This window comes from Caenorhabditis elegans, chromosome IV, assembly GCF_000002985.6.
Source record: "Caenorhabditis elegans chromosome IV".
Taxonomy (NCBI): Eukaryota; Metazoa; Nematoda; class Chromadorea; order Rhabditida; family Rhabditidae; genus Caenorhabditis; species Caenorhabditis elegans.
This window is the reverse complement of record NC_003282.8, coordinates 5,186,861-5,204,097: the sequence shown is the minus strand read 5'-3', so window position 1 is coordinate 5,204,097 and position 17,237 is coordinate 5,186,861. Positions and strand designations below refer to the sequence as shown.

The window sequence follows — 17,237 nt, the reverse complement described above, 5'->3', positions numbered from 1 at the left end:
ATGAGAACTGAAACATTTTTAAAGGCAAATGATTATTTTCTTATGGGTATAATAATCATAAGCTTGTTTAAAACTGAAAACTAATAGTAAAAAATTTGAATTTCCAAGGTTCCTAGAAAAACTTCTAGTTTTTGCTGAAAAAGCCTGACACTGAAAAGTAAATTTTCAGACCAAAAAAAGTATCAAGACAATATTTCTACTGAAAGAAACTAAATTTTTAGCATTTCAAAATGATAACTTCGTTACTATGATAAATTAACTTGCTTTAAAAAATTTCCTATTATTTTATCGAAGAAACAGTAAATTATTTAAATTCTATCAGGACAACAACAAGCTTAAAATGGGAACTGTGAATCATGATTGGAAATCGCCTGTTATTTTTATACCAGTAAAATGTATGTTCAGTTGATTCCACGTAGGCAGAAAAATATCTGCCTGCCTGCCTTATGACTGTGCCTACCGCCAATCAGCTGCTGAATTTTTGACAACATAGAAAGCTTCACATGTGAGCTTTGTAGCTTTCAGATTGCTACTTTTTTAATTGAAGGCAATCAATTTTGGTACTCGTTTTAATTAATGCTTCAATAAGTCATTAACTGCTGTAGGAGATTTAAAATTATGATGAAAATAAAAAAAATACCGGAAAATAAATTCAGTTTCTCTAACAAGTTTTATCTTACTATTAGAAACTAGTTTGAAATCAAATATGATTTGAGGCTCAAAAATATTTTTTGTTACAACACGACTTGAAGGTACAAGTTTCCGTAAAAAATATGATAAGTTGTCCAAAGGTTTCAAATACATTTTTTTTGCAGTTCTCACTGTTCACAGTAATCAAAAAAATATACGATTATGTTTAATAAATACAATTGCAAATTTTGTTGAATTCAAAAAATTTGCGCGTTTAAATAGTACTATAGACCCCACCCCTGTCGTTGCCAATTTTTCTTCGATTTTTAAACCTTGACTTGTAAAAAATTCCATAATTTGGGAACTTCAGTAAGACTGGGCACCGTATTTTAATAAGAAAATTCAAAACTGGGTAGCAGATGATTGTCCGGAAAGTTTTAATGAAGTTTCGCTGAAAGATTTAAACACTTATATCGCCTTGATGAAACCGTAATTGTTGGTATATGTTCCCACGGTAACATATTTTTCATTTTTCAAATGGCTCCACCTGCCTTCTGCCTACCACGCACTTTTGCCTCTATCTCGTAGCGCAAGATAGCCCACGTTTTGTCTGATATAATCATAGGGTTTGGGGGATAGAAAGAGAGAAAGGGAAAACTTCTCAAGAGTTGTCATTTTGTGCGCGAGCTTGTTTGATTACTATCTCTCTCTTTTCCCATTTTAAAGCTACAGAAATCCGGCTATTTTCTCTGCGTCTATATGCTACTATGATGGGAGAGAAGAGCTTTATGAAGGTGGGGGTGGAACAAAGTACTCATCATCATGCGGGTTTCTTTAGAGACAATCTTTTTTGTTAAAAAGGAGGGGTGAAATGTTGCATTTTCAAGTGAACCTATAAGTCATATTCATCGTATTACCGGGATACGATAACATCGGAAAATTGTGAAATACTCTTTTGGACCCACAATAAAGTCATCGTTTGCAAAAAATAACTTGTAACCAGTCGTTGGTGGAACCTCAAAACTTAAGATTATTGCAGTTCCAAAACTTGCTAGTTCTAACTTTGCCTGATCGACGACCAACTATCTGACGAATAGCTTTGGTAGTAAATGGCAAACGTAAAACAGTAAAATTACAAAAACAAAATTAAGTGTCTCAGTAATGTTTCAAAGCCCTAATATTTTTTCACATAGAAATTTTTCTTCAAATAATCACTGCGATATCAAAATATCTGAAAAAGTAAATATTTTCCCTAATAGTAAGCCCGCAATAAAGTCGAATGTTTTAAGGGCAAATATTTATAGAATTAGAAAAATCCCCCAAAATTTCCGATTTCTGCGAAACTTCCCAGCAATACTTTGCGGTAACGTCAGAAAATTTGACATTTTTTGGCGAATTGAGCTTAAATAATTGTTGAAATATTGGAAAGTTTGTATTGTTGGCACTTGTGTATTGTTTAAACGGTATCAAGTTAAGTTTTCTACAAAAATGGCAAATTACCAAAATTATTGAACATTCGAAAATTAGTTTTGCAAATAATCAACGCAGCAAGTCCAAAACAACTATTGAAAGTTATTAAGAATGTGAAACATAATAATAATAATAATAATAATAATAATAATTATTATTATTATTATCAAAACAAAATCCACTTGTATCTTCAAATATCTGAAAACAATTTCGAGTCCATCATATGATTTTGAAAAACATTTATTAGCAATGAACCTTCCACAATATCTAATATGGCAAGTATCGCATTGAAAAAATAAAAAACTCAAAATTCTCGGGTTAGAAATTTTTCTAATTTTATATTTCCGCCGTTTCGTTTTCACCTTAAAATTCTGCACTAATAAACGTTTTAATTTGATACATAGCTTTTCCAGTGATTTGTATAAAAATCGGTCATCATTTAACAAAAATAGGGAGTGTAAAAGTACATATTTACATATACAAATAGAGAAAATTGTGAAAACAAATATTTAAAGATTTAAAGACTACCTGAAACATGGAAAAAAATGTTCTACAAAACATCTGCCTGAATCATGTACGAAGACAACAGGGATTACCTGTTAATCCCCTTTTCTACTTTCTTTTCAATCTTCTATCACTGATCAAGTTTCCCCTTATCACCTCATTTTCTCTATGAGCAAAAGAAGAAGCAGCTATCGAAAAACGTCTTCGTCTCTTCCCGTTACCAAGGTGATAACTCAAAGAGAGAACTTTTCATCCTCGTCCACTTTCTACTCGACGTATTTTGTTGCCATTTTCTTTTTGTTTTTCGTTTTGCTATCTGCTTCTAGATATGTATTGAGCACACAACATAAATATACGGCGTTTTGTATTTGAGATCAGTTTTTAGGCGATTTTTTTTAATTCGATAAAATATTACATTTATTATCCAGTGTTTCGTAGAATGATTAGGCCGTAATGTTTTTCATAAATTATTGATATGCAGATTCTAGGTACTGAAACTGCCAAGAATCAGTTTTTCTAGAGAACCTGATATTTTCTTTTCTCACGTGAATTTATGGTTACTTTCTGAATATCGTCTGGCATGAAATTTGAATTAATTTTTGAATCAAACAATTTAGCTGCGACACATTGTTTTGGGAGTTTTCATTTCATTTATCATTTATTTTTGAAACAGTGATTTTTCAAATTTTATTTTCCATTTTGCAATTTTAAACATTTAACAGAACTTCACTGACTTTCAAACATATTTTTCTTATCATAAGAATTATTTACATTCGTCCATATTTCTAACTGAATTTCACAAAAAAAAATTACCAATTAATAAAATCAGACAGATTAAAATGTATTCGAATGTAGTTTGTACCTAATCTTCATGAAACTAATTCCCACCTGTCTCAAAAATTTTTGAAAATTTTCCAGGTGAATTTTGACATTTTATATGAATATTTTGTTTTGAAAAAATACATTAGGCATCTCTATTTTTTGATATTTATTTGAATATTTGAAGTTTCACACTTACTAGTTAGAATCTTTTACCAAGTTCCGTCGCTGTTCAATTAATTTTTCATGTGGATAAATATTTTCAGTGAATACTAAATAGTTATATCAAATTTAAAGTTGGATCATTACAAGAAAAAAACGGATTATTACTTTAATTTGTTTAATGCAATTTTAAAAACTAGGTGAAACAGTTATTATCAAGCTAACATCATTCAGTTTTTTTCAGAATTATTTTTCAAAGGGTTTTGTATTTTTTTTAAACTCACTATGAACTTTTCTTAAGATAAAATTATATTGTTGGGCTTTAAAATTATTTACAAGCTGAAGAAAGCTCTAAACATTAAAGAATTATGTTCTGCTTTACAATTACTAATCTTTGAATGTTATTTAAATTTTGTTGCTCAAAACTACGTTTAAAATATCTTCTTTCTGCAAATTTCATGAATATTGAAATTAAAGTTTAAAATGAATATAGGGATAATTGCTTAATAAATAATTAATTGATGGTAAACTGTTTGAACTCTCTGAAAATATTTAAAGTTATATGTAAATGCATTATTTCAAATTTGATGTTCCGAAAAAAAGTTCATGTTTCACAAACAATATATACAACCAAGTCCCGTTACTGCACTGATCCGTAATCGATGATAAAGATGAAAGGGGATAAACTTAAATGCAAAACAATTTAGTTTTACAAAATTTAAAAATCAATGTTTCATTTGGAAATGGAATTCATTTATTCAATGTACTGTTAAAAACCATGCGAATTCCATAAAAATAAAAATAAAGTTTAAAACAAAATCACCCGTTTCACCATATCCATTTAAATGAATAAACAATAATTGCTTAATGGGAAAAATGGTTGACATTTTGCACTTCTTGATTACTTTGTGAAACTGAACTATTCGAACTCTCTGAAAATATTATAAATTTCCTAAAAATTTCATGCAAAATTTCGAAAAAAAGGGCATGTTTCACAATTAGCATATCTGTGCAAATTGTATTACTGATGTTGCTTAACTTTTTGATCAACAAAGATATGCATTTAATTTTTTTGTTCTCGCGTCATTTAGTTTTTATTTTTATTTACTTGGGGTCTCTAAATCTGCAAAAGTAAAAAATGAAATATTAAGCAGGTGAAAAATGAGTGAAATATAGTTTCTACCCGTTCCTTTTAGAAATTAATTTTCACCTGTCATGATTGTTCTTTAAAATTTTTAAAGTGAATTTTGTAGCAATTTTACATTGATTTTTGTGAATTTGATGCAACATCATCATATGAGAAAAATTTTAGATTTTTAAGTTTCTATTTAATTTTTTTTTCAAAAAAAAATTACTGTTTCAAAATTAGCATATTTGACAAAATTATGTTGCGGGTGTGATACGTTTGTATTATACAATTTTCCTAAACAAAAAAAATAAGGACTTTGTCATATTTAGAAAAAAGGAAAACGTTACGAACTGACAGGGAATAAATTACATATTTAGTACTTTCTAAAAACCAGGTGAAACATATTTTTAGAGCTGTCGTCATTGAGTTTTGTTTTCGAAAATGACGTTTTGAGTTCACTTTTGAGATTTTCTCCTTCTCCTTAACAAGATTTTCTAACCTTCCATTAAATATTTCTAGAATTTTAATTTTCTTTTTCTACCGTGCCCAAATATTACCATTTTTATGTCACATTTTACCAATATTCAAATTTAAAAATTACGTTTTGTTTTGTTTCCATCTCTTCCTTATTTACATATCTTTTAGTTCATTAGTGTTTAATCAGAAGTATATACGCTTCAGTCACCAGACAGGCAACATCATGATCCTCAACGCTTTTCGATGAAAATGACTCATTTCCATTTTCCACTACTTCACATTGTGGTTTAAAAACGAAAAACATTTTTTAATCATTCTCTTCTCTTCATAAATTTTCAGGTAAACTTTTTTATTTGATTCCTTAATTGACCTTTTGACAAATCTCTAACTCATCTACTAGTTTAAAATAAAACATTGTTGGTCTAATAAGAATCTCTAATAAGAATTTGCAAATCTTAATAGAAATCCGATAACCAAAATAACCAATTTTGATCACATTTTTTGAAAATCTCTAATTACAACCTAGTTCCCTCTTTCCTTTTCAAAAGTTCAACTAGCCTGCTCACTGGCTCTCCATATTTTTTTCCCGTATACTTGATATTTAATCTCAATATCCTTCTTTTTTCAACATCTAATCCTCTACTCTTTTCATTCTCTCTATTCATTTCATATTCTTTGAGTTTTTCTTTTCAATTGCACCTATGGGTAGATTAGATTGCGATTTACATTTTCCTCTCCGGTAAGCTTATATGCTCAAACTACGAGCTTGGTTTATTTTTATTATTACACTTGCTCGCTTTCTTATTTCAAGTGCCACCTGGTTGGATTCTTATCCAACTTTTTTAATTTTTGAAAATGAGTATGTATGTATATTTGATAATCTTGTTTAGCTAAAATAATTAAAATCGCAGCGTGATTATTGCAGCAAAATTAATAAAAATGGCATGCTCATATGTGCAACACGAAACAGTACATTTTAGTTTGAGTTTTTTAAAGTTTTAGTTTATATTCTCGTCAATCGCGATATTTTTTATCAGACAAAGTTCTTGCGAATCAGAACAAAATATCCGTGACGTTTATATTTTTAAATTCCAAGTTTCCATCTTTTCTTTTTTAAAATACAAAATTACTTTATTTTTACATTTTAGTTAGAAGAGAACCGCTTAAAGGTGGTGTAGTCGAATTTTTTTTAATTGCCTTATTAGACTCAAGATTGTCTGAAAACGCCAAATTTCATAAGAAACTTCTTGAAAACTTTTCAGAAAAAAGTTATTACGGCTCAAAAAATGGCCTAAAATTAGTTAAAATTGGAAATTTGACCAACTTATCTTTGTCGCAGCGGCTGGAAACAATTTTTTTGAAATCACCGTCAAATTTTGAGTACACAAGTTGCTTACCTTGCGTTTTAAGCTTCATTAAAGTATTTAAAAGTCGATGTACGGCGAGTTTTGGCTCAAAAAAATTAAAAATCTCGCCGTTCATCGATTTTTAAGTACTTTAATGAAGTTTAAAACGCAAGGTAAGCAACTTGTACACTCAAAATTTGACGGTGATTTTTAAAAAAATTGTTTCCAGCCGCTGCGACATTGACAAGTTAGTCAAATTTCCGACTTTAACTAATTTTAGATCATTTTTTGAGCCGTCATAACTTTTTTCTAAAAAGTTTTCAAGAAGTTTCACTCTGAAATTTGGTGTTTTCAGACAATTTTGAGTCTAATAAAGCAATAAAAAAAATTCGACTACACCACCTTTAATGTGAAACTACTGTGTAAATTTGGTAGAGCATATATGTATGAGCATCGTGAAACAGTAAACATTAAAACCTAATTTAACTTACGTTAAATACGAAAAGTATATCATACTACTTGAAGCGTGGCTGCTAGTTGGAAAATTAGCTCATTTTGAACATATTTCGCTGAAGGCCGCTTGAATAAAAAGCTAAAAAGCTATGAGCCAAAACAAGTCAAAAATAAAAATTTAATTTCGATATTTTCGAGATAAAAACATTTTGAAATGTTATAAATTAAATAAACTTATCAAATTTTTTTAAATTAAAATCGGTTTATTAATCGATTTTACTGAAAAATTGAACATGAAAGTATTACAATTTCGATGATCTTTTCTGTTGGGTCAATTTGCTCTTGATTTCAAGTTTTATATTATATTTTTATTTTAAAATTAATGCTAAAAATAGTATTTTTAGGGCGTTTCTAACATATTTTCCCGTTATATTAAGCGAATAGTACTATGGAATTAACAGACATATTTATATGAGCACCATGAAACAGTAAACAGTGTGTTAAAAATGCTCGAAACTAAGAAAATTGTTTTTTTTTACATTGGGAGGTTTCACATCTAACAAAAATAAATTTAAAACCCAATAATTTTTGTATAAAACTACATAGCAATAAATTTATTACTTGGGAAAAAACACCAGAAATTTTAATCTTCGGTGTTTTAGAAATATAAAATAAAAATTTTTATTTTTCTAACCGGAAATGTTTCTATTTTATTTTGTGAAATTAATTACAAAATTTAGAGCTTGTTAGGTAAATAAACTTCAGAAGTTCAGAAAGTTCAAAATAATACAGCTTTTTTTAAAAATTAAAAATTTCAAGTTTCTTGAAGATGCCTAGACTTCGTTTTTTATTCATGTCACGAAAAAGTCTGAATTTTCAGAAAAACTATGTTTTATCTAAAAATTGCACAAAAAAATTTTTCTGTTTTATTTGACTATAAATTTCAGATTAAATTAATTCAAATTTACAACTTAGACAATTTAGATAATTTACTGTTTCATGTTTTTTATATAGGTACTGTGTTGTTTTGTTTTTCTATTCATTGCTTGGTCTTTTTTTTCCATGAAATCACATATCTCACACTTTCAAAAATCAGGTTCCCACAAGATCATTACTCCGTCAAAGTCCACAAAACAAGTGCAACACACAAATTACTCATACTTCTGATTTAGAATTTTTGAAAACAGAAAAACAGAAAATAATCAGTTCTCATTAGGAAAGGTACATAAATAAGCCGAAAGAAGCTTGAAAATTGAATTTTCATATGACTCTTCACGTGATTTTAGTGCAAAACTTTCCAAAAACAAAACTCCAAATGTTTTAAATTCCAACTGATTTCAAAGATTTTATTGAATCAATTAAATTCTTCAAAATAAATTAAAATTCTGAAACAGAGTTTTTTTTTTCAACTTTCCAATTTCTCCATTTTAAACCTGATATGCGCCTTATTAAATTCACACCATAGAAAACTCAAAATTTCAGTCCAAAATTACCACTAGAATTTCAAAATGGGGTCTGCTGGTTCTGTGGATCGTGGACCTATTCGAACACTTGTTCTAGGATGTATGGGCGCTGGGAAGACATCTTTTATTCGACAAATGGTGTAAGTTTCTTTGAATCCAGCATTTATTGCTAGTGCATAAATAAGACGATATTCGGACGATTCCCAATAAATTCTGAATGATTATAAAATGGCTATGCTGAAACCGTTGAAATTTTTCAGCAAAAATCACACAAAGAGCATCTGTTTGCGACGAGAATTGTATTTGTATTGCGTTCAACTCAATCTTCTTAATGTATGTTTTAAAACGATTAAAAAGTTTGAATAACTTTGCGAAAAATTAATGTTTCAACGATGTATCAATTAATTTTGTAAAAAAAACTTTTTTGCTGTATAGTACCATGCTGCATAGTAATCTTTTTTGTAACATTTTTTAAGTGTTTGTGTTTCAGATTTACCGTGAACTGAAAAACGTCATAGAAGCTTTGGAAATTCCTATCAGTGAAGATCAGGTAACAATTTTGAACAATTTTGATAGCAAATCAACTTTTACAGTTGGAAATAACTTAAGAAGTATAGAAAATTCTTCTTTTTTTCATTTTTGTGCCTAATTGTATAGATCAATAATAAAACAATTAATCTCCAACTTCCAGAAACAAAGGTTCACCCAATTAGATGAATACCGTCACCGAGAGGTTTTCCCTCCAAAAATCATTGAAGCAATGAAGGAGCTGTTTGAATCGGGTCTCTACGAGTTATGCAGACTTCGACAACGAATTCTTCCACTTCCACAAAACTATCATTTTCTATTTCAACGTGGCGATGACTTTATGAATCCGGAATATGTACCCTCAGAACTGGAAATAATGATGTCATACTCACAGACTTGTGGCTTAAATCGGGAAAATGTCACGTGTCAAGGATATAAGTTTGAGTAAGTTTCAGTGTCATTCTGGTCATTGATTTGCATAGAATTGAAAAGAAATGAAATTTAAAAATTATTACTGTTTCACTCAAGCCTTTTCACAAAATGATGTAATTTGAGCTATTAATGCATCGATAATTGTCAAAAAAAACATGTTTTAACCCGACCGCTGTACCCCCAGAAACTTGAAACAATGATACATTGTAAAGATTTCTCACTATGTCGGTACATTGTGAGGTCCCACGATTTTGAGGGACGTTGTGTTTGACGTCATAGACCACAAAATACAATTGTAGCATCACCATATATTATCTTAATATATAAGTAGTGATGCTAATTTGTATTTTGAAATAGTTGTCCTAAATGCCATCGTGTCGTAATTCGAAATACAGAAAAAATTATAGAGGTGTCCTTGCACTTTATTTTATTAGAATTTCTTGGCATTTTATTGTATAATTTTTTTTCAATTAAACTATTTCAAGTTACAGCTGAAAACAGGGCAGTAGAAAAATTTAACACAAAAATCACAAAAAAAAATGAAAGGTCATCTTTACTAAATATATTTTACAGTATCACACACTTCATTTAATGAAGTTCAGGAAACAATAGTATTGACAATTGTATTTTTCCAACTACCCCAATAATTGTATTAATTAGGATTAATTGCCCAAATTGTGCATATTTGAACTCTTAAATTTTTAATTTGAAAACCACAATGACGTTAGAAATTTAAAAAATAATTTAGAAGGTTTTTGAGTTCAATATTTCAACAATTCCAGGCTTCTCGAAATGCCAGGACATCATCTGTGGAGAGCAAAATGGGCTGATTATTTTGATGATCCAAATCTTGTCGTTTTTGTAATTGATCTCAGTGAACTTTGTGATCCGGCTTTTTATAATGTGAGTGATTTTAAATTATGTTGAAGATGGAGTATCGTAAGTGTGTGCTTAATGGTAAGTTAAAAATCCTAAATAAAATGACAATAGTCCATCATAATAAAAGTTAAGTTAAAAATACTCCCCAAAAACTTTTAGATTTTTCAAAATTTTTGAGTAACACCATTTTCCTACTGAGTTTTAAATTAGAGCTAAAATAATATTTTCGAAAATATCTCAAATCTTTTTCCCTACGGCTGCATGAATTCAAAAAAATTACCAAGTTTCCCGATTATTCAAAATTTGAAAAAATGTCTGTTTCAGAAATGTGTTGAATACTGATGGAATAAATATTTAGTTACTAAGACTTGCCTATCCTTGCCTGTAAAACCATACCCATGTGCCAAAATTTCCAAATATTATAGCAGAAATTTTCAAAATAATGTTTTTAAAAAAAAAATTTTCAAAACATTGTGAAAACTCAGTTCTCATCTATCCTAATTGTTTAAAGTCGACCAAAAGAAAATACCATCTTTCTACTCAAAATGTTCAAATTTTTGAAAAATTTGTTAATTTACCAAAACTTTTTGGAAGGCCGAATAATGGTATTAGGTACACGCATTTTTAAAGCTTTCCAAATTTCCGCACATGTTCAAGTTTTCGGAGCAAAATTGAATTAATGTACTATTTTCAAAGATGCGATAGATCCTATTTTGATGAGTTTTGTAGGCTTAAACCCCTGAAATCTTAATAAAGAAATAAAGACAAAGTTTCTCGAATAACTGAAATTTCAAAAAAAAATCGGTTTCAGAAGTGTGCTAAATACTCATAGAAGGAAACTCAATTTTCTCCTATCATTACTTTGAAAGTCGACCAAAAAAGGAGCTTTCCAAATTTCTACACTTTTTCAGTTTTCCGAAATAATTTTGACACACAATTGAATTAAATTCTGAAGGGGTACGATATGTTCAGTTTTTATGAGTTTTGTAAGCTCAAAACCATGAACTTCCATACAAGGCAAAATTGCTCCAATGACTGAATTTTTAAAAAAATCTGTTTCAAAAATGTGATAAATCCTGATGAAATATCAATTTACTAATACTAGACTTCCTGTCGAAACATCACATTGGATTCATCTTTCTTTCAAACTTTCACTATTCTACAGACTACAGCGACTAGATTTCAGTCCATGAAAAGTATCTGGAACACAACAAAAAACAACTAGCTGACATTCAAAACCTTTATTTCAAAAAACAAGTTTAATCTCCTTTTGAAGCTTTTTCTTGCTTATTTCTCTTCAATAGTTTCATCACTTTCTTCGCTCCAGCTCCAACTGATAACATATCTGAAGTAGGACGTTCTAGAGCCAACTTGATCTTTTTGAACTCAGCAATTGCCGACGTCATAGTAGCACGACGCGATCCTTCGACAAAAATCGAAGCATCCATGTACTTCTTGATAGATTCAGGAGTGTTGGAAGGCATCTGCAGGAATTTGTTCGCGACAATGTCGGTCTTCACCACGGAATTTTGAATTCCAAAGAACGGTTCGATACCATCAGCAAACACTTCGTAGCAGGTGACTCCCCAGCTAAAATGTCAAGGTTTTTAGAACAAAGCGCTGGTAATATAAGTTACCTGTACACATCAGTAGCAAAGGAGAACGTGAGTGTTGTCAAAGTCTCCGGAGCGAGCCATTTGACTGGAAGCTTGCAAGCCGTCTTCATTTTGTAGGCTGGTCCAGTTCTGGAGAGACCAAAGTCGGTGATCTTGACAACTTTTTCGTGAAGAAGACAGTTACGAGCAGCGATGTCACTGAAATACAACCAATTAATAATTTATATGAAATCAGACAGCAAAACGATGGATACAGTTGTTCTGATGCAAATACTCGATCCCTCTGCCTGCTCCACGACAAAACTTGATTCTTTCCACAATTGAAACAGCTCCTTTTTCCTTCTTCATATGATCTTGCAATGATCCACCTTTGACCAATTCCAGCAGAATGTAGAGTGGTTGTTCGTGATGTGCAACTCCATACAAACGAACCACATTTTTGTGATTGAAGTTTCGAATAAATCTCGCTTCATTCATCATTTCCTTGATCTTCATTTTGCTGAGGAATGCCGACACTTTTGTCATTTTAATTGCAACATCCACATTCGTTCCATCCTTAAGTTTCAAAGTTCCAGAGCAAACTTTTCCGAATGCTCCTTCTCCAAGAACCTTTCCAATTGTTACGTCCGAATGCATAAATTCCCAAGATTGTTGAAGAATTGGATGTTTTAATTGAAATGTTCCAGATGCACATCCTCCATGGTTCTTCGTGTAGTAATTGAGAAGATCAGAAATCGACTCGAATGTCCGAGGAGGCTCACAGAAGAATAAGTTCCTTACGCGTTTTATGACAACGTTTCGAGGCTGAAATAGTGGTAATGTGCATAGATATTTCTTGATAGTACTGAAGTACAAAATGCCTACAGCCAGATAAGTCAAGAAATAGAGGCAGCAGGCAGGCGCGTTTGCCTGAATCAATCTCCTCACCTTCTTCTTCTCCTCCTCGTCCCTGGATACCGTGGAGACTGGAATGAGTGATAGAATCACTTCCCGATTAACTTTGTGTTCTCCTTCCACAACTTCAGAAACTCGAAGAAGGAAATCCCCCAGATTGTGCAAAGTTGTTTGAAGATCCTCTCGAGGAAAAAAGCCATGGTAGAAGTTGAACTCGCGGAGCTTCTTCTCCAAAATCGAAAAGTCTTCCTTTTCAGGAACAATCGAGATTTTCTCAACAGAAGCCGTAGCAATGATATTCGACTTCTTTTTCTTCTTTTTCTTTGGTTTCTCTTCTGGAGCTTTCAATTCCTGACTATTGTCCGTGTTCTGGGTGGCCTGAAAATATAAACGTATGGGAGACTTCCAAAACAGTTAATTCGTCATGCGCACATCGAGATCCGGACACAAATAAACTGTGAAGTGACTTGAAGCTCTTACCTCCACCTTTACCATCACTTTTTCCTCCACCTTAACGTCTACCGGCTTCTCATTTTCTTTCTTCTCTTCAACCTCCTTCTTATCATCTTCTTTTTCTTGCTTTGTTGGCTCACTGCTTCCATATTTTATAAAAAAAAACCAAAGATCAAAATTAATTATCTCTGAAAATCTCAAACCTCGGTGAGAAAGAAACGTTAATATCCGGAGCGCTTTGAGCAGGAATGGAGTTTGAAGATGAACTAGATGAACTATTTCTGAAAATGGACGATTGAAATTTGAGCAGACACAACAAAACTAGACTCACTTTGAAATACTTGAATTGAGCGACGTCTGAATGTACAGAGATTTTTTAAACTGCTCGTATGATTCCATTTTGCTATGTTTTCCTTCTGAAAATAAAATGGATTACGAAGCCTGAAAATCTGAAATTTGCATACCTTTTGTTATAGAAATAATTCTTTTCCTAATTTAATCGGGAAAAATGTTGTGAGAAGAATTCGAAATAGTCGATAATCGATCGATTTTATAGATTTTCGATGTTTGGCATTTTCACGTTGGTTTTTTTGCGTTCTCATTTTGGGTTTACGTTGGAAAAAAATTGTTGATGTTTTCTTATCACGGAGACTCAAAATTCCTTTATATTAAAGTAAAAATTTTCAAAAAATGCTCGAAGTATTAAGGATTTTTTCGATAGCTTTTCACATTTTTATTTTGCGATCAATTAAAAAGACTAGGGCTTCTATGGAAGGCAGGCGCTGTTTCAGGGCAACGCCTGCCTCCAACCTGCCCGCCTCTCGCCTGCAAGGCAGGCTCGGCAGGCGTTTGGCGCCTGCATGGAAGTCCTAGTGCTAAAATGTCCAAGTATCATGGCAAAACGTTTCGAAATATGTTTTGAAATTCTTTTAGTCAGAATAAAAGTAGGTGACATCTCAATTTTCATCTATCATAACTTTTTGGAAAATTTGGCAACTTATCACAACTTTGAGTCAAATTTTTTTTAAATCTGAAAGTTTTTGATGATATTCTTACACTAAACCCCCACTGATGACAGAAGGAAACATGAATTCTATTGCAAAGGTTCATTTTTACAGCTTTTCAAAGTTCAGCACCTTCAAAATTTGGCGCGAAATTGAATATTGTATTCTGAAGGGGTGCAGTAGAGCTTGAGATCATCTTTTAAGAGTTTTAAATAATAAAAACCAAATTTTCTCAAATTCAAAAAAAATCTGTTTCAGTAATATGTTAAATACAAAAGCAATATCTACTTGTTGATCATATGTTATAAATAAAGCATACGATTATTTGATCAAATATACATAATTCAATAATTATTTTCAGAAAGGATATCTTGAAAATAAGACAGTAACCGTATTCGAATCTCTCGTAAATAATCCAGTTCTCGCCAAAGTTTACTGGTTACTTCTGTTCAACAAAGCCGACACATTCAATGATCACTCGGCTGGATTTGATTTCCGAAAGCTCGCAAATCATCTGGACACTGCTGACAGTGCTCGATCTTTCTATAGATCTCAGTTTACAACTAAAATCTCAAAGACACGATGTTTCCCGCATATCGTGTCCTTAGTCAACGTGAGTGCTCGTTCTAAAATTTATGAAATTCTAAAACTTTCAGTTCAAGGAGAGCCAATCTGTGATGATGGAAATGTTCAAGAAAATCGGAAAAATGCATCGAGAACGTCCCAATCTAATGTAATCGTATTTTATGAACTGTTTTCTTTATTCATTTTGGAACTTTATAAAAGTATAAAATTTAATTATTAAGTAACAACTAAAAAACAAAACAAAAAACAATCTAAAATTAACTACTCAACAATACAATTCTCAATAATATGATCTAATCTATCTTCTAAATGTTGTTCCTGAAGTCTTTCAATCATTGTTTGAAGTGTCTCTCCAGCTGATAAGAACTCTGCAACTCCTGTGATAGACATTTGAATCCGATGATCAGTGACTCTGTCGTGTTGGAAATTGTACGTTCGAATTTTTTCAGCGCGAGCTTTGGATCCAACTTGAAGTTTTCGTTTTGAAACGATCTTTTCCAGCATGGCATCAACTTGTTTTTGCATCAAAATGGCTGCGAGACGTTTATAGGCAATCTGGAAATTTAATGATTTTTTAAAGTTGAAATTGGAGCTCTAAAGTGCTGAAAATCAGTCTGTCTAAATTGAATTTCGCGCGCAATCGAGATTTGTGAATTAATCAATCGTGTACTCCTCTCGGGCAATTTATTAATAACTATTTGTTAACTTTTTTGGATTCTTCGTATTTTTTTACACTAAATAAACGCCAACAACAGCTTTTTTTTTTCTTTAATGAAAAAACTACGCAGGAAAATTGGCAAACTGAAGGATTTTAGCTCTTCTCCACCGGAAAAACGGATTTTAGACGTTATTGATCTATTATTCACAATAAAACGCATTTACAATTGTATATCAATCGGTTTTTGAACAAAAAATAAGAAAAATCTAACAAAATAATCAGAAAACAAGGAAAAACTCCTAAAAATCCACAAAAATTAATTACTTCATTGTCCGAGTGGAGTACACGGCCGAGTTTCACAAACTTTTTTTGCGCGCGAAATTAAAAATAGATAAATGAAGAGAATAAATCCCGCCACTTTGAAGCTCCGTTTGCTGCAATTTTCGTGACTTTCTCTCTAACCTGAATATTTAAATGTTGAAATCTCTCATCCATACAATGCACAGCAATTCCCGTCTCTTTATGTGTCATCCGTACGGCTGTCGATCGCTTATTCACATTCTGACCGCCAGGTCCAGACGCTCGCATTGCTTCAATCTTCACCGAATCACTTGGAACCACCACAGAAACCTCTTCTGGCTCGGGGAGCACCGAGATACTCGCCGTGCTTGTATGCATTCGAGAATCGTTGACAGGAACTCGCTGAACTCGATGAACGCCTGCTTCGAAGCGCATTTTTGCGTAGACTTTCTCCCCAGACACTGCGATGAGAGCACTTCGAACTCCTCCAAGTGGAACGTTGTCTACCTTAAAAATTTTTTTTAAGTTTTGATCTATATTTTATATTCCATATCACCTGCAAAGGATCCCATTTCCAGGAATTAACAGCTGCCAACTTTTGATACATATCTAAAAGTTCTCCTGTGAATAGCATAGCTTCTTGTCCACCAGCTCCACAACTCAATTCAATTTGACATTTTGATAATACATCTAGATTATTTAGAGGAACGATTTTAACCGCTAATTCTTGTAATTCCGTCTCTAAATTCTCCTCAATTGATTCTACATCAACTTCTGCCAACTTTCTCATTTCTTCTGTTTCCTTGGGATCATTGATTATAGTTCGTAGCTGAGAAAGTTCAGAGCGTCCATCCGAAACTTTTGCAGATTGTTTAGAAATTGACTCCCAGTAACTGATTTGCTCAGGGGCAGCTGGAAAATTTTAAGTTCATAAAATTTAAATTTCCGCATCGAAGTCTAAAATACCAGTAGCATTTCCTGCTTGGCATTGTGCCAAACGATCCACGACAGTTTTCACAAACTTCTCCCCGTTTTCACTGTTCAATAAAGTAGATGAAGCTGAAGAAGATGTTGGAGATGATTGATGAAGAACAGATTGCCGGATCAGACGAAAAAGTAGCTGCTGATGTCGTTTAAGCATCTGGAATGAGTTGGCTTTTTTTGTGAATCATGAACTTTTACAAAATTCTGAGAATGCGTATTGCACAAAAACTAGAATAAATCTTTAACTGACTACTGTGTCGATTTACGGTCTTGAAAATCGAGCCCGTAAATCGACACAAACGCTACAGTAGTCATTTAAAAAATTACTGTAGGTTTCAAACGCATTCTTAGCATTTTCTCTTTCCTTAATAGCTTACTAAATTATTATTTTTGTTCAACTACCAACTTTACAATTTTACTTTGAAATTTCAGGTTTTCTCCAAAAGAAAAA

The 17,237-nt window shown here is 31.8% G+C and overlaps 2 protein-coding genes, 30 non-coding genes and 1 pseudogene across 35 annotated transcripts; 17 read left to right on the top strand and 16 right to left on the bottom strand.

Moving 5' to 3' along the window:
* Positions 1 to 234: 234 nt before the first annotated feature.
* 21ur-11947 lies at positions 235 to 255 on the bottom strand. Its single transcript, NR_053743.1, has one exon.
* A 367-nt stretch (positions 256 to 622) lies between these two features.
* Positions 623 to 643, top strand: 21ur-9304. Its single transcript, NR_053742.1, has one exon.
* Positions 644 to 1,054: 411 nt separating this feature from the next.
* 21ur-8529 lies at positions 1,055 to 1,075 on the bottom strand. The gene has a single exon (NR_053741.1).
* Positions 1,076 to 1,690: 615 nt separating this feature from the next.
* 21ur-13173 lies at positions 1,691 to 1,711 on the bottom strand. The gene has a single exon (NR_053740.1).
* On the bottom strand, positions 1,692 to 1,712 carry 21ur-3808. The gene has a single exon (NR_053739.1).
* Positions 1,713 to 2,156: 444 nt separating this feature from the next.
* 21ur-5495 lies at positions 2,157 to 2,177 on the bottom strand. The gene has a single exon (NR_053738.1).
* Positions 2,178 to 2,492: 315 nt separating this feature from the next.
* Positions 2,493 to 2,513, top strand: 21ur-3986. The gene has a single exon (NR_053737.1).
* On the top strand, positions 2,498 to 2,518 carry 21ur-13589. Its single transcript, NR_053736.1, has one exon.
* Positions 2,519 to 2,572: 54 nt separating this feature from the next.
* 21ur-11856 lies at positions 2,573 to 2,593 on the bottom strand. The gene has a single exon (NR_053735.1).
* Positions 2,594 to 3,210: 617 nt separating this feature from the next.
* On the bottom strand, positions 3,211 to 3,231 carry 21ur-4001. The gene has a single exon (NR_053734.1).
* Positions 3,232 to 3,728: 497 nt separating this feature from the next.
* Positions 3,729 to 3,749, bottom strand: 21ur-8920. Its single transcript, NR_053733.1, has one exon.
* Positions 3,750 to 4,237: 488 nt separating this feature from the next.
* 21ur-4445 lies at positions 4,238 to 4,258 on the top strand. Its single transcript, NR_053732.1, has one exon.
* Positions 4,259 to 4,453: 195 nt separating this feature from the next.
* 21ur-5533 lies at positions 4,454 to 4,474 on the top strand. The gene has a single exon (NR_053731.1).
* Positions 4,475 to 4,619: 145 nt separating this feature from the next.
* 21ur-6508 lies at positions 4,620 to 4,640 on the top strand. The gene has a single exon (NR_053730.1).
* Positions 4,641 to 4,985: 345 nt separating this feature from the next.
* Positions 4,986 to 5,006, top strand: 21ur-10784. The gene has a single exon (NR_053729.1).
* A 1,088-nt stretch (positions 5,007 to 6,094) lies between these two features.
* Positions 6,095 to 6,115, bottom strand: 21ur-1826. Its single transcript, NR_053728.1, has one exon.
* On the bottom strand, positions 6,098 to 6,118 carry 21ur-14805. Its single transcript, NR_053727.1, has one exon.
* An 816-nt stretch (positions 6,119 to 6,934) lies between these two features.
* 21ur-4419 lies at positions 6,935 to 6,955 on the bottom strand. The gene has a single exon (NR_053726.1).
* Positions 6,956 to 7,412: 457 nt separating this feature from the next.
* 21ur-3177 lies at positions 7,413 to 7,433 on the bottom strand. The gene has a single exon (NR_053725.1).
* A 596-nt stretch (positions 7,434 to 8,029) lies between these two features.
* 21ur-9901 lies at positions 8,030 to 8,050 on the top strand. The gene has a single exon (NR_053724.1).
* A 268-nt stretch (positions 8,051 to 8,318) lies between these two features.
* On the bottom strand, positions 8,319 to 8,339 carry 21ur-2580. Its single transcript, NR_053723.1, has one exon.
* A 127-nt stretch (positions 8,340 to 8,466) lies between these two features.
* gpa-18 (G Protein, Alpha subunit) lies at positions 8,467 to 15,091 on the top strand. 2 transcript variants are annotated; one of them, NM_001306790.3, is made up of 7 exons: positions 8,467 to 8,593; positions 8,714 to 8,786; positions 8,944 to 9,003; positions 9,145 to 9,425; positions 10,196 to 10,316; positions 14,621 to 14,872; positions 14,916 to 15,091. In NM_001306790.3, exons 1-7 carry the CDS (start codon positions 8,499 to 8,501, stop codon positions 14,994 to 14,996), a joined length of 963 nt encoding a protein of 320 aa, NP_001293719.1. In that variant the 5' UTR covers positions 8,467 to 8,498; the 3' UTR covers positions 14,997 to 15,091. The 2 variants fall into 2 exon arrangements, with proteins under 2 accessions (NP_001293719.1, NP_001293718.1); NM_001306789.3 differs by having other exon boundaries at positions 8,471 to 8,593; positions 14,922 to 15,057.
* 21ur-7386 lies at positions 8,633 to 8,653 on the bottom strand. The gene has a single exon (NR_053722.1).
* On the top strand, positions 8,882 to 8,902 carry 21ur-3507. Its single transcript, NR_053721.1, has one exon.
* Positions 9,541 to 9,561, top strand: 21ur-4520. The gene has a single exon (NR_053720.1).
* Positions 9,544 to 9,564, top strand: 21ur-11097. The gene has a single exon (NR_053719.1).
* On the top strand, positions 10,029 to 10,049 carry 21ur-2081. Its single transcript, NR_053718.1, has one exon.
* On the top strand, positions 10,655 to 10,675 carry 21ur-4955. The gene has a single exon (NR_053717.1).
* On the top strand, positions 10,798 to 10,818 carry 21ur-12146. The gene has a single exon (NR_053716.1).
* 21ur-2673 lies at positions 11,392 to 11,412 on the top strand. Its single transcript, NR_053715.1, has one exon.
* Positions 11,552 to 13,654, bottom strand: W03F8.2 (annotated as a pseudogene). The gene is made up of 7 exons: positions 13,587 to 13,654; positions 13,459 to 13,536; positions 13,283 to 13,397; positions 12,836 to 13,180; positions 12,163 to 12,712; positions 11,930 to 12,106; positions 11,552 to 11,882 (listed from the first exon to the last, which is right to left on the bottom strand). Coding segments are annotated over exons 1-7 (1,664 nt in total).
* On the top strand, positions 14,555 to 14,575 carry 21ur-4263. The gene has a single exon (NR_053714.1).
* On the bottom strand, positions 15,003 to 16,943 carry mtrf-1L (the record flags this gene model as incomplete). 2 transcript variants are annotated; one of them, NM_001380215.1, is made up of 4 exons in its annotated part: positions 15,003 to 15,399; positions 15,965 to 16,309; positions 16,359 to 16,714; positions 16,769 to 16,943. In NM_001380215.1, 4 exons carry the CDS (start codon positions 16,941 to 16,943, stop codon positions 15,106 to 15,108), a joined length of 1,170 nt encoding a protein of 389 aa, NP_001367563.1. The 2 variants fall into 2 exon arrangements, with proteins under 2 accessions (NP_001367563.1, NP_001368375.1); NM_001380217.1 differs by lacking the exons at positions 15,965 to 16,309; positions 16,359 to 16,714; positions 16,769 to 16,943 and having other exon boundaries at positions 15,106 to 15,369.
* Positions 16,944 to 17,237: the final 294 nt, after the last annotated feature.

Excerpts from the sequence above, each read along its gene's own strand:
- gpa-18 (NM_001306790.3), top strand. The coding sequence starts at position 8,499 with ATGGGGTCTGCTGGTTCTGTGGATCGTGGACCTATTCGAACACTTGTT. Across the intron at positions 8,787-8,943 it reads TTCAACTCAATCTTCTTAAT|ATTTACCGTGAACTGAAAAA; the intron begins GTATGTTTTAAA and ends TTTGTGTTTCAG. Across the intron at positions 10,317-14,620 it reads GTGATCCGGCTTTTTATAAT|AAAGGATATCTTGAAAATAA; the intron begins GTGAGTGATTTT and ends AATTATTTTCAG.